The 13,191-nt window shown below is 33.0% G+C and overlaps 2 protein-coding genes across 5 annotated transcripts in view; one reads left to right on the forward strand and one right to left on the reverse strand.

Moving 5' to 3' along the window:
• Positions 1 to 1,134: 1,134 nt before the first annotated feature.
• On the reverse strand, positions 1,135 to 4,411 carry LOC18044981 (putative pentatricopeptide repeat-containing protein At1g16830). Of its 4 annotated transcripts, none has more exons than XM_024186379.1 (4): positions 2,119 to 4,411; positions 1,929 to 2,025; positions 1,674 to 1,777; positions 1,135 to 1,197 (listed from the first exon to the last, which is right to left on the reverse strand). In XM_024186379.1, the coding sequence occupies exon 1, from the start codon at positions 4,221 to 4,223 to the stop codon at positions 2,286 to 2,288; it is 1,938 nt and encodes a 645-aa protein (XP_024042147.1). In that variant the 5' UTR covers positions 4,224 to 4,411; the 3' UTR covers positions 1,135 to 1,197; positions 1,674 to 1,777; positions 1,929 to 2,025; positions 2,119 to 2,285. The 4 variants fall into 4 exon arrangements, with proteins under 4 accessions (XP_024042147.1, XP_024042149.1, XP_006436351.2 ...); XM_024186381.1 differs by having other exon boundaries at positions 1,183 to 1,197; positions 1,650 to 1,777; positions 1,954 to 2,025; XM_006436288.2 differs by having other exon boundaries at positions 1,183 to 1,197; positions 1,650 to 1,777.
• A 3,323-nt stretch (positions 4,412 to 7,734) lies between these two features.
• Positions 7,735 to 13,191, forward strand: part of LOC18044982 (7-dehydrocholesterol reductase) — an 11,002-nt gene continuing 5,545 nt past the window's right edge. The window contains 9 exon segments of the mRNA XM_006436289.2: positions 7,735 to 8,068; positions 8,382 to 8,604; positions 8,722 to 8,777; positions 9,452 to 9,554; positions 9,649 to 9,714; positions 9,959 to 10,072; positions 10,642 to 10,768; positions 12,229 to 12,329; positions 12,959 to 13,184. Of these exon segments, the coding sequence (XP_006436352.2) occupies positions 7,968 to 8,068; positions 8,382 to 8,604; positions 8,722 to 8,777; positions 9,452 to 9,554; positions 9,649 to 9,714; positions 9,959 to 10,072; positions 10,642 to 10,768; positions 12,229 to 12,329; positions 12,959 to 13,184 (1,117 nt within the window). The 5' untranslated portion in view covers positions 7,735 to 7,967.

Below are 13,191 nucleotides of genomic sequence, written 5' to 3' on the forward strand. Positions count from 1 at the left end.
CTAACAAATTAATATTGACTAACAATGATGGCTATTAACAACATAAAAAATAAAGTTTAGTCTTATAAAATCATTAATCACGGTTTGCCTCTCCTGTAAACTGGAGTTATGTTTCTTTTGTGAGAGGAAAATTGAACCCTCAAGAACACAGACAATTCAAACCAAACCCTGTTCCAGCTATTGCTAATTTAACCAAAGGATTTGTTTGACCTTGCAATTTAAGCATTTGGCTTTAGGGATGGCAATGGGGAGGGGAGGGGAGAGGACCGATGTCCCCGTACCCATCCCCGTCAGAATTACTTGAGAGAATCTACATCCCCTCCCCGAATAATAACAGGGAATCCCCGAGGGTCCCCGATCCCCGAATAACTAATACATTTTTTTTTTCAATTTTGAGTTAATCATATTAAAATAAAAAATTCAAATAAAAGTAAAGTTCGAAATATATCTTAAATTAATATCTATTACAAAAGTCACATACATTAAATTAGTAAGTAACGCAACATGCAAGGGATACAAACTTCTTTTACAAACTATCATGACAAATTAATAGTTTAATACAAAATTTTTACAAATAAAATCGAATTTAGATTCAAAATTAACTTTTTCAATGGTGGCGTGGGCACTTTATAAATGTAGACTATTTCCTTTACAACACAATAGTTAAATCGGAGCAAATCAAAAGCAAATATTAGATTAGATTAGATTAGATATTAAAATTGTGATTCGTTGTGGGCAATTATAACATCTAAAAATAAATAAAAAATAGATTTAAGTTTAAAATATTTAAAGAATATTAAAATTAAAAAAAAAATGTTTAGCTATTAGAATCTACTCGGTCTTTTTAATGTCCTAAATAAAAATTTAGGACTTTAATTAGTTAATTAGGCCTAAAAGTTTAATAATATAAATATTTTGATATTTTTTATTTTTACCAATATTTATAATTTTATAATTTAAAATTTATTATTTATTTACTAGTAATTTTAAAAAATTAAAATGGGGAAATGGGTAGGGGATGGGGATTCCACCTCATCCCCGTCCCCTCCCCGAATAAGAAATTGGGTATGAAATTATCCCCATACCCTCCCCGAATGGGGAAAATTCCCGAAGGTACCCGTCCCCGTGGGGACTTTTGCCGTCCCTATTTGGCTTTGCCTCTCCTAGTTCTCTTGCTGCTAACAGGAGCATTTTCATCTGAAAAAATAGCCGAGGCTTGTTAATAACTTGAACTTAATAATAAATTACAAAAAAACTTAATTAAATTAAATTGTCCTTAATAATAGGTGCTACATTTTTCTGCTAAGAATGGGTGCTGAATTTTTTTTTTTTTTTTTTAAGGGTGCAACAGCCCCCAGTATATTCTTGTCATTACTTTTTACTGTCAACATTCCTAATTGATCTTAACATTTTACGAAAAATATATGTATATACCTGAATCTTTCTTCGCTGCCAGCAGGATAAGATTATGAAAGTTTAAGTTAATACAAAATTAAACCATTTGATCATTATTCTTGAATACCCATATTTTCTTATTAAAATCAAATATTCTTGCCCAAAACATGCACTTCAATAAGCAAAATGGAGATTTTGCTTCATTTGATTACATTCAAAGAGTCAGACTCAATGACTAAGGAAGGGCTACAAACCTGAAATCTATGTCATTTCAATACCTTGTAAAATTGCTATTGCTTCTGCAGATACTTGCTGCAGCCACGTGCAATCACTTCACATTTGTTTCTCCTGATTAATGCTCTCAAACCAGCCCATGATCCTTCTGCATCCATGTGTGATGAGGAAAGATTTTGCAGGATGTGGTTAAAATAAAGTTCTCAATTCTGCAGGGGAAACGATGTGATTAAAATAAAGTTCTCAATTCTGCAGGGGTCTAACCAATAATAATAAACTTCAGGAAGGAAAACGATTACCATAATTTCCTTGCATACCACATACAATTGATCAACATGTAGTAGATATTTCCGCTTTATCTTTGCATCTCAAGCAATTGTCCTCGATACAACCCCTCTTAAAGCAACAGAAAAAATGAGCAAAACCAAGGTGATTATTGAAAAATTTCTTCGGAAAAAGAGAAAAGAAAAAAAAGGAAAGAGAGATTACCAGCTAGATTTTTAGATGCCTGAATGTCCTAGAGCATGCTGAGTTCCATATGACAAAAACTCCACTGTCTGAGTAGATATAAATTTATGATTCCGACTATATTTGACATCAGGGAAGCAGCAATGATATCAGAAAGTTCGTCGGAGCAAGATGATCCCAAAAATTGGTTATCTTCCAACACCACCATTCAACAATAAATGATTTGCATTGCCTGCTCTTCTTTCACAAGGGACAAATCCATCGAACAGTGACACAGGCGTCATCGTCTCATCAGATAACAACCCCAACTTCCTCCACATTTCATCAGGTATCAACCCCAAATTACACATTTCAACTAACTGATTTACTGCCGAAGAAGATGAATGAAACTTGAATATAAATTTAGTTAGCCTGATGGATGTATGGTAGTCCAGTTCAATCCTTGCATCAATGACATCTTGCAATAGCCATTTAACCATCTTAATATTCCGTTCCTTACAGAAACTAAGGAGCATTACTCTATATGTGTAGGCATTGGGAGGTACAGCAATGTGCTTCATCTGACTATACAAGATATATGCTTCTTCAGTCCTTCCACCCTCGAGAAGTCCACGAATAGCAACTGTGTATGATACAACATCTAGTGGGTATTTCTCTACGATGGCTCTCCTAAACAATTGGATGGCCTTGTGGCATCTGCCAACTTCTATAAGTCTATCCACAATTGCAGTATGGACATGAGCATTAACAGCCGGATTATTCATGACTATCCCCTGGTACACATTAATTGCTTCATCAATCTTTCTTGCTCCGCATAGTCCACGAAGTAATCCAACAAAGCTGTAATTATCTGGCGTGAAACCTTTATCCAGCATAGTATTATATAACTTGACGGCCTGATTCGGGAAACCAGCCTTACAAAAGTAACTTAAAAGTGCATTATAGACTACTAGATCTGCTTCCACCTCAAGTCCACAAACTAACTTGGGTAAAAGAGAGAATCTTCCAGACAAACATACAGTAGACAGTAAAGAACAAAATGTATAAGAATCGGGAACTAACTTCAGTTCTAACAAACCATCATAAACATCAAGTGCATCATCATAGCTTCCCATCTTAGATAAGCAATCTATTAAAACATTATGAAACACCAAGTCAGGAGCATGCCCTTCAGATTCCAGCATATCTAAAAAACTAAATGCAATGCTGAACATTTTGGCTTCCATGAATCCCTTAATTAAAGATGTATATGTTACAACATTCGGAGAACAACCATTCTGAACCATCTTTTCCCATAAATAACCTGCCATATCAAGTCTTCTCAACCGGCGAAACCCATCAATGAGTACAGTCCAAGCATTCACAGACAACGAAGTTCCCAAAGTAATCATTAGACCTAACAGTTGGTACGCTTCAGCGATCCTACCCATTTTGCAGAAACAATTTAAAAGTATCTCAAACATCCTGACATTAGGATAAAAGCCCTTCCTAACCATCATCCCAATGACATCCTTAACATTACTAACATCATTTAACTTGCATAAATTACACAATGCAATGTTAAAACTCAAGAAATTCGGCAACTGGGTCTCCTTCAGAACCTTAATACCAAGGTCAACACGTCCAATCTTGAATAATACATCCATAACAATATTACGCGCAAATGTGTTAGGCGTAAAACCAAACCTACCCATTTCATCAAAAGCCTCCAAAACCATCCCATACATTTCCCCACGCCAATAAATCCTCAAAAAAAGCAAGAAAGTTTGTGCCTTTATAACACACCCGACACGCGCCAATTCACCCACAATTCCTCTCACAGTCTCAAACCTTCCAGTCAAACGAGTAACCACACTAATCATATGATCAAATGATTGAACATCATGAAAGTAATCACGTTGCTTTGCACACCAAATGAAAAAACTCAAAGCAATCAAATCAGAAGGGCAGTTCAATAAAGTTGAGTGCACAATATGAGGAGCAAGAATGATAGGAAAATCCTGATGTGTTGTTGCACATACCTTTGGTGATGAAATTTGGTGAATTGACTTGAAGGATATTATCGTTTTCAAGATTTGGGTCCTTTGTGCTGTGTAAAACAAGCTCCGTTTGCATCTCCATAGCATATTGAGCTTTGATAATGAAGAGGAGAACTAGCAGAAAACTTTTCAACAATACAAGAAAGTGAAGTGGGTTTTAATCAAAGATGTTGAATTTTATTTTTTTTTCGTTTTGTTTCCCGGAAAATAGATTTTTCTTGGGGCTAATTGAAATACGAGTCGGTTTCATGCTACTACTGCGAAGATATTGAGAGGGAAAGAGCAGAACGGTTCAAGGGTTTATTGAACTCTGCAAAACCCTGAATATTTATATGCTGCAATGACATCAAGCCCTCATATTTTTGTGTAAATCACAACCAAGCCGATAAATTTTAGTTTTCTTCATATAGATCCTTGTCAGATGGCATTATGCTCCTCAAAATCTTTTAATAAAATAAATGATTTAACTGTCGTTAGGCTCCAAATAAGTTCTTGCTTTCTTGAATAATCTGACTTACGAGTATAACGGACAAATAATTGATCATGATTAACTTTTTAGGTATATAACATTAAGGGGCTATAACGTTAGGGTGCTGCTAAGTTACAGTTGCTGTAACTGTAACTTACAATCCCTTCAAAATAATGTAAAAAATTGTTACAGTGGTAGGACTTGTATATTTTAAATGAGCTATCAATTACAATAGATGTGATTTAGCAAAATCCATAAAGTTATAGAAGATTTGATTTTCAAGACGTAATAGTCAAATTCTACATAAAAAACCAAAAAAAAAAGAAAGAAAGAAGCTTTTTATGTTTAATACCTGAATTAAGAACACAATATGATTGTCCTCTCTTGTAATATTGATAATGTCACTTAAATATCTTAATTTGTGATTTATTCATATATTTATTCCAATTTCTTTTGCCTTAAAGTTGTATAAAGGACCTTCGTTATCATTCAACAGTGTTGACAAAATTTTAAATCAATGAGTTCTTAATGGTATTAACAAAAATCAATAATATTAAAGATAGAAGTAGCTTTAAATACATGCGAATAAGGCGGTCGCCTTAACTCCCAAATTTTAGTAAGGGCTCATTTTTTGAGCATTTTATTTAATAATTCTCTAGTTACTAGAGATTTAAAAAAAAAATTATGTATGATAGTAAAACCTATTAGACATCTTCCTAATCAACAATCATCCCATAATTAAGAATTCTTTTAATATAAAAAATCTATATTTGGTAATCTTATTGTAAAGAGATACAATTAATAATGTTGTTTAATCATTGATTCATTCATTATTTTTTCTCCAAGAAAAATAAATAAATTTTTTACCTTTTCAATTTCTTAAAAAATCTTAATTATTTAACATTATAATCTTTGATTTTGGGTATTCACTTTAATTTCTATTAAGAACTTTATAATCTAAAAAATCATAAATGAAAAAATTTCTTACTCACTTCTTTAGAAAGAAAATTATTTCATTCAAAAAAGTAAAAAAAAATAACTTCTTGAAATACAAAGTCCATATCTATTATTTGATCATTAATTTATCATCTCCACTTTTTACATGCTACAATTCTAAATATTCCATTTGAAAATAGTATTATTCTCATTTATTTGTTTGTTTATTTTTGTAAAAGTCCTAAAGGAAGTAAATTTTAGGTTTTGTTTTTCGAAATTTTTTATGATGTTCTTGATTATTTGTTGAATTCAAAAAATAAAGATTAAATGAATTTTGAGCTCTTTTATTTATTTATTTTTAGTATTGAAATTGCTGAATAAAAAGAGGCCTCATAAAATAAATTTATCTAAGGTCCCAGATACTCTAAAGCCGGCCCTTATTAGGGATACCAACCCCTGAATCTAACCTAAAATCCTAATGTTGTGTGTCATTCTTCTATTAAATGGTAGATTTCATAATTACTAAAATTATTTAACTACCATCCAATTAATAAATACTATATCATATCTAACTCAAATTAAAACTTAAATATTGCAAGAAAAACAAAAAACAAAAATTACAAGGGATCTTAACGAGAGTAACCCAAGTATGATTGTGGGCTTGGAGGATGGGTCTTGCCACAAATTGGGTTGCCATAGGCTGCTCAGTCCATGGTCGTTAAAGCACTTCCCACGGTAGGCCCCCGGGGGGTGTTGTGGAAGGGTCTTGCAAAAGTTGTTAGGTGTTTTAAGTTCAATCATTTGGTTCGTACTACTTAAACGTTCTCTTGAATTACAAGTAAACTCCATTTATGATTAATTTTGTTAAAAAAAAAAATCAAAAAGTTGTTAATTTCTTAAGATGAAAAAATCATGGACATGAATATATTTAGTATAATTTTTTTTTAAAAAATAATTATAATATAAATTCATGTTCTTATTCTTTTATTACAAAAAAAAATAATAATAAGGGGTGAGTAAAGCCATTCATATTCTTGATTTATTAATTAGAACTCCATATTAGATCTAAAATCTGTAAGGATTCTAGATACATTAACACTTGTAATATAATCTGACATAAATTTAAAATCTAATTGAATATGCAAGCATGTGCCAATCTGAATCTCAAATTTGTTACCGATTGATTCCCCAAAAAAAAAATAAAAAATAAACAAAGGACATCTATCTGCCCAAAGCTCACGTGTCATGCACCCATGTACAAAACCACTGGAATTATGTACAAGGTTATATTAGTCATTTGGACACAATTGGCAAGAACTTGTGCAATTTGGGGGGGGGGGGGGGGATTGTACTCTGCGTGCATTTTTAAATATAGTAAGAATCTAAGAAAAATTAGTGTATGATGTATAAAAACTTTAGGACGATTTGTAGTTTAGAACTTTATCTATTTTTGAGTTGTTTTTAAATATTAATTAATAGAGGACTGAGTAGATGCATGTTGTCATGCACTTTGTCGTGATTTTTTTAATTGGTGGGGTAATACATTTCACTAATGACATCATGACACGGGTCTCATCGTGCATCATAAAGTGTGTAATTATGCACATTTGATCATAATTCTTAATTGGTAAATGTTAAGTTACATTTAATTTAACTTACACCACTGACATGAACAGTGTATGAGTCTCACACCGATTGAATGTAAGTTACATTAAATATAATTTAGGGGTTCCCTTCTTAATTAATAATACATATTTCGAGTTTAAGTTTATTATTTATTGCACCATTAATGATAACACTATTTGGTCCAAGGGATTGATAAGACCTTAATCAAAACATTTCGCAATTGTTTCGTACAAAAAAGAACTCATAATGTACATATCTATCAAGGTATCAAAATGGTATGTCTTACCCTACACAAGTATTTCTTGGACCTCAAATAGCATTTTCCTTATTAGACTCTACCTCACTAGCACTATCCATTTTACACGCATGCACACACACATATATATAGTAATTATTAAATAAGAAATTTTTTAAATTATCAAAGTGAAAAATAAACTAAAAAAATAAAATACACAATTCAATATAATATATTTTATGATGTAATGTAATGTATTAAAAAAAAATATATTTTTAATATCTTTTAACCAACCCCTTATTTTAATAACGGAAAGGATCCTCTCCCTCTCTCTGTATACAAAATTAAAGGGGGAAAGATCGGAGTTTACACGCAAGTCTTTTCCCAAAAAATAAAAATAAAAATAAAAACCAAAAAGGTCGATTTTCCAAGTCAAGCCTGCCAGCACGCTTACACTCACACTCAACACACTTAATTCAACCTCAACTGAGTCAATATATATCAGTTCACAGTCGTGAGGATTTCATAAACAGACTTTGTGAAGAAGAAATCAAGAAACAAGAAAATGGCAGCAGCCACAGAATCAAAGACTGTTCATTCAGCAGCAGTCACCTATGTTTCCATGATTTCACTCCTCACTCTCTGCCCTCCTTTTGTCATTTTGCTGTAAGATTCGTACACTTCATCCTGCGATAAGAATCTGTTTCTTGATTACTTTCTGAATTACTCATCATGATATTATCTTGTTATTATTATTATTTTTAATTTTTTGTGGAAGTTAAAAAGATTGCCTTGTGGTTAAATGTTTATAGATATAAGCAACCATTGGTCCATCGATCGTGATGTAGATGTGTTTGTAGTAATCAGTATAAACCCGAACCCGGTAATAGAATCCAGTTATATAAACTGGGTAATTAAGTTCATATTGAATCGTGTAAATTTTACAGCTATAGTTTGAATTTTGGTACTCCTTTTCCAGATGGTATACAATGGTACATGCTGATGGGTCTGTTATCAAATCATGGGACTACTTGCGGCAAAATGGGCTGCAGGGGTTTATAGATATATGGCCAAGACCTACTGCTGTTGCTTGGAAATTAATTGCTTGTTTCGGAGCATTTGAGGCTGCACTTCAGCTTCTTCTTCCTGGCAAAAGGGTTGAGGGTCCGATTTCTCCTACTGGGCATCGCCCAGTTTACAAGGTATTATATTTACTGTTTTGGTGGAATTTATGGAGTTTTAAGACCTTTTAGTTGCACAAAATTGAAGAAATTTGTTCTATTCTTAATCCTTCTTGACTTTGTTTGCAATTGTTGCAGGCAAATGGTGTGGCCGCATATGCAGTTACGTTAATTACCTATCTAAGCCTTTGGTGGTGAGGGAGTTCTCCATCTACTTCTTCTTTTCTAAACATTGCATTGTACCGCACAACCGTGTTTTGTGATGTTGTCTATAGGTTGTAGTGAGTGGTGTTTTTTTTTTTTTTTTCATTTCTTCCTTTTGTTGCTGATGTTAGAACTTTGCTGTGCACTGTTGCTGATAGATATCACTTTTTCTTTTGCTTCATTCTTGTATTTTTCATAAATATTTTCGTATACACTCATTAATGGTTTTCCTATCCTTAGTCTAGTTCATGTCTTCTTTGGTTATTGTGTCAAAGTCAAAAGGCTCTCTGGTTAGTTGGTCTGCTAAATTACTGCTTGATGGAGTACTTGTTTCCATGCTATGTAGGATATAAATTCTATCTTTGTATCTAATTTAGAAACAAAATTTATGAATGGCTATTTACATGATTGTTCAGTATTTTGTATCCTTTTATTTTAGTTTTCATATATTTTGTCTAGATCTTAACAGCTGCATTTGTTGTTTTTCAATGGAGTTTAGTTTCTCCCCCCCCCCCCCCCCCACCCGGAGTCCCTGGTTGGAAATGCAAGGTTTCTGGAAGAAAACTCGGCCAAATTTTTACCAGCTATTGCTTACCCTGTTTTCTCGTGTATTTTACACACTTCAATAAAGTGACTTTGTGCTTTCACTGTATGCATTCTTCAGGTTTGGAATATTCAACCCCACCATTGTTTATGATCATCTGGGAGAAATATATTCGGCACTTATTTTTGGAAGCTTCATCTTTTGTATTTTCTTATATATTAAAGTAAGGGTTTCTAGTTATGCCAATTGGCATTCTAATTAATCACTATTTAATAATTTGGTTAATATTTCTGACACTGATGTTTTATGTCTACAAGGGTCACTTGGCCCCATCTTCCACTGATTCTGGTTCATGTGGAAACATAATAATTGACTTCTACTGGGTGAGTTTCCTCAGGCTTTGTGATTTCTACATTTGCTTATGTTTCCTTTTCACTTATTATCCTCAAAAATGCTATTTAAAAAGCAGACATATAGAAGACCAAGAAATAACTATCTACTGTGACAATTAATGACTAGAGAAAAGAAGTTGATGTCATTATTAGATTTATGCTAGACAATGTATTCTTCTTAAGTACACATGTATCGTCCAGGCTGTGTTCTCAATTAGGTTCTTTCTTATTACAGGGTATGGAGCTGTATCCTCGAATTGGCAAGAACTTTGACATCAAAGTATTCACAAACTGCAGATTTGGGATGATGTCTTGGGCTGTTCTCGCTGTCACTTATTGTATTAAGCAGGTAGAAGCTCTTTCATATTTCTGTTTCTAAATGTTAAATTCAGTGAAATACCTAGGCAGTGGAGACTGGAGAGTTCTCATTTTCTAGGTGCTTATATAATTTGTAGACAAAGTCATTTAACTGATTGTGTTTGGCAAACTTAGCTGCTAGGAAAAGTTCCACCATCTATTTTAACTCTAATATGCCTCTACCCTCATTCGCATGTCCAAAGCAACACAAAATGAACTAACATTACTATGACTTAGTTAATTGAATATGAAATTTTTAGGATTTGAACTCTAGATCTCTTGGTCAGATATGCTACAATATTGAGTGACCATTGATCCCAAATTCTTAACTGGTAAGCACACCTTGGAATAGCATTAAATATTATCTTGATTTGCTTGTTTACCTTTCAGGCCTGTTATCTTTGATGCAATTCCAACTGTAGGTCTTCTTCTAGCATAAGATTACCATTGATTTTTTACCAGGAGTTTATGTCCTTCAAGAGTCAATTATGTTTTGCTAATTTTTTGTATAAGAAATCTAAAAACATTTTTTTTTGGTTTCTTCTTTCTTTATCCTACCAGTATGAAGCAAATGCAAAAGTCGAAGATTCCATGCTTGTAAATACTATATTGATGCTGATTTATGTTACAAAATTCTTCTTGTGGGAAGCTGGTTACTGGAGCACAATGGACATTGCTCATGATCGAGGTTTACATATTCTCTAATTGCCTTTATTCTTCCCATGCTAGTTTTGCAGCCATTGTTTCTTAACATGTGAGCTGAAAGGTTGGTGCATGCAAGTTGGAATGTTAATTGGACCTTGATGAGATAACATTTATGTAAATGTTTTATGAACTATAGAGGTACAATGAAAGTCCATACTGTTGGTGTGATTGTCATTGTCTTGGGATATTTAGAGTTTCTTGCTATGTTGACAAAGCTGTATCTCTGTTTACCTGCTAATGGTGTTATCTCATATTAATAATTTATTTGTTCACTTAGGTGAGGTTTGTACAAATTCTACATTTTCTTATTGATTGATTTATCCATCTAGTCTTCTCTGATGCCTCAACCTTATCTAGTCTCTGAAGCTAACCTACATTTCCTTCCCCCATTTCACGTACTGCTGCTTTTTATTATTGTTAAATATCAATCAATACTTTCTCATGAGTTGACACCTTGCATCCTCGCCTTTTCCATGGAGATGAATGCCTTATAGCTTAAATAGACCCCATTTCCTATTGTTTCCCTACTCATTCCTATCATTCGTTCTGCTGGTTAATTTTTTGGATGACCTCTAGTTAGTAATTTAACTTCCTTTTCTCTCGTAAAAGTTTGATGTTGTGTGCTAGGTCCTGATATCCATTGCAAAAGTGTTGTCTGCGCCGATTAAGAAAAATTTCTGGCTGAAAAGTAAATAAGTGAATGAGAAAACAAAACTCTGGCTGCAAGTTTTGGATTTTTAACTGCTGTCTACAAATTTGTGCACCTTGTTGCTAAATACTAGTAAAGCATTTGAGTTCCATCTTCATTTTGATCATCAGTTATTCTTGCTTACAAGTTTTTGCTAGATTATTTCATGTTTAGCTTTAAAAAATGATTGCTATTTTCATTGAAATGATCACTGGTGGTTGTATTTTGAAAAATGAAAGCATAGCAGTTTACATGGTGTTGGGGCTGCCTTGTAAACATCTCTCTAAAGTCCTGTTTGTTCAGATGTTTAATGTATTGACTTTTTTCTTTTTTCCCCTCTCTTTTATTTGGATGAGAAAATGTGAGCAGTTTTATTGGATATGATTGCATTTAACCACTGGCTCTAGCGGATTAGAAAGCTTTTAACAGAAGGCTTCTTCTTGCGCATCCAGATTGGTATCTGCATTTCAACTTCTGGTTCCTTTTCAATTATACATATGAGGTGTGCTATAAAACTGGTCCGGAGTTGTTTATTGACCCCGGTTATGTATTATTATGGAAACGCTTGTGGAAGACATATCATGATTGTCCTTGTTTACCTTTTTATATCATCTTGCTGCTTCACATATGTTTAGTTTGGTTAGAAAATAAATAACTCTAGGATGTTTAAGTGACAGATTCCCACTTGTAGTTTCTTACATACAATAAAAGAAATATATTACACATTTATTTATTCATTTATTTTTTCTCTCCAGCTGGGTTTTATATTTGTTGGGGATGCTTGGTATGGGTTCCTTCTGTGTATACATCTCCTGGCATGTACCTAGTTAACCATCCTGTGCATCTTGGCACTCAGGTAAGTAGTGTCCTGTTATTTGTTGTTCATCAAATGTAATAAAGTTGACTTCTGAGAAGTATCTGATTAGCCATATTTTTCTGATAAATAGTGATTGGTTCTAGTATTGACTATTGAGGACATTTCAATTTCTGTGTTACAACAAGATAAATTTTCCTTCTGATTTTCCATGTATACAGTTAAAAAATGGTTTGACCAATCATGTTTCATTAAATTAATCAATCGAAAGGAATCAGGAGTGTGACTTGTAGTGTTGAACTTGCTCCTTGTGATGAATTGGGGAAAAACTGTAGTAGTGAAATTTGATTTTGGATTTGAATGCCGTACCAAATAATATAATAAAAAGTTTGCTAATAAATTTGTGAACTTGTGAGATTTTACCAAATAATTAACATGTTAAAGATGCTGGTTTGCAGGGTTAAACTATGAATTTTGCAATGTTCGCTAAGTTAGGAATTAAAGTTTGATAAGAACTAAGAAAAAGAAGTAATTCGTCATTTCATGGATTGATTAAAATGCCTTGGCCAAAATTGAAACCTAGTTGAGGATAATTACTTAAGTTTACCATCTTAAGAATTCAATTTAAATTATATATTCTTGATTCTGATAATACCCAACCTCCTTTCCAGCTTGCACTTTTTATTCTAGCGGCAGGCATTCTTTGCATATACATTAATTATGATTGCGACAGGCAAAGGCAAGAATTTCGTAGAACAAATGGCAGATGCCTGGTTTGGGGCAAAGCACCATCAAAGGTGATTCGTCTTGTGTCACTCAAGATGTTTTTTCTGTAATTTAAAATTTTTTCTACTTATATTGGTTCCACATTTCTGAGTATTTTGGAGTTGACTAGTTCTGATAC

The sequence above is a fragment of the Citrus clementina genome, unplaced genomic scaffold, assembly GCF_000493195.1.
Source record: "Citrus clementina cultivar Clemenules unplaced genomic scaffold, Citrus_clementina_v1.0 scaffold_4, whole genome shotgun sequence".
In the NCBI taxonomy this organism is placed as follows: domain Eukaryota; kingdom Viridiplantae; phylum Streptophyta; class Magnoliopsida; order Sapindales; family Rutaceae; genus Citrus; species Citrus x clementina.

Coding starts and splice junctions, on each gene's coding strand:
- LOC18044981 (XM_024186379.1), bottom strand. CDS start 4,223: ATGCTATGGAGATGCAAACGGAGCTTGTTTTACACAGCACAAAGGACC.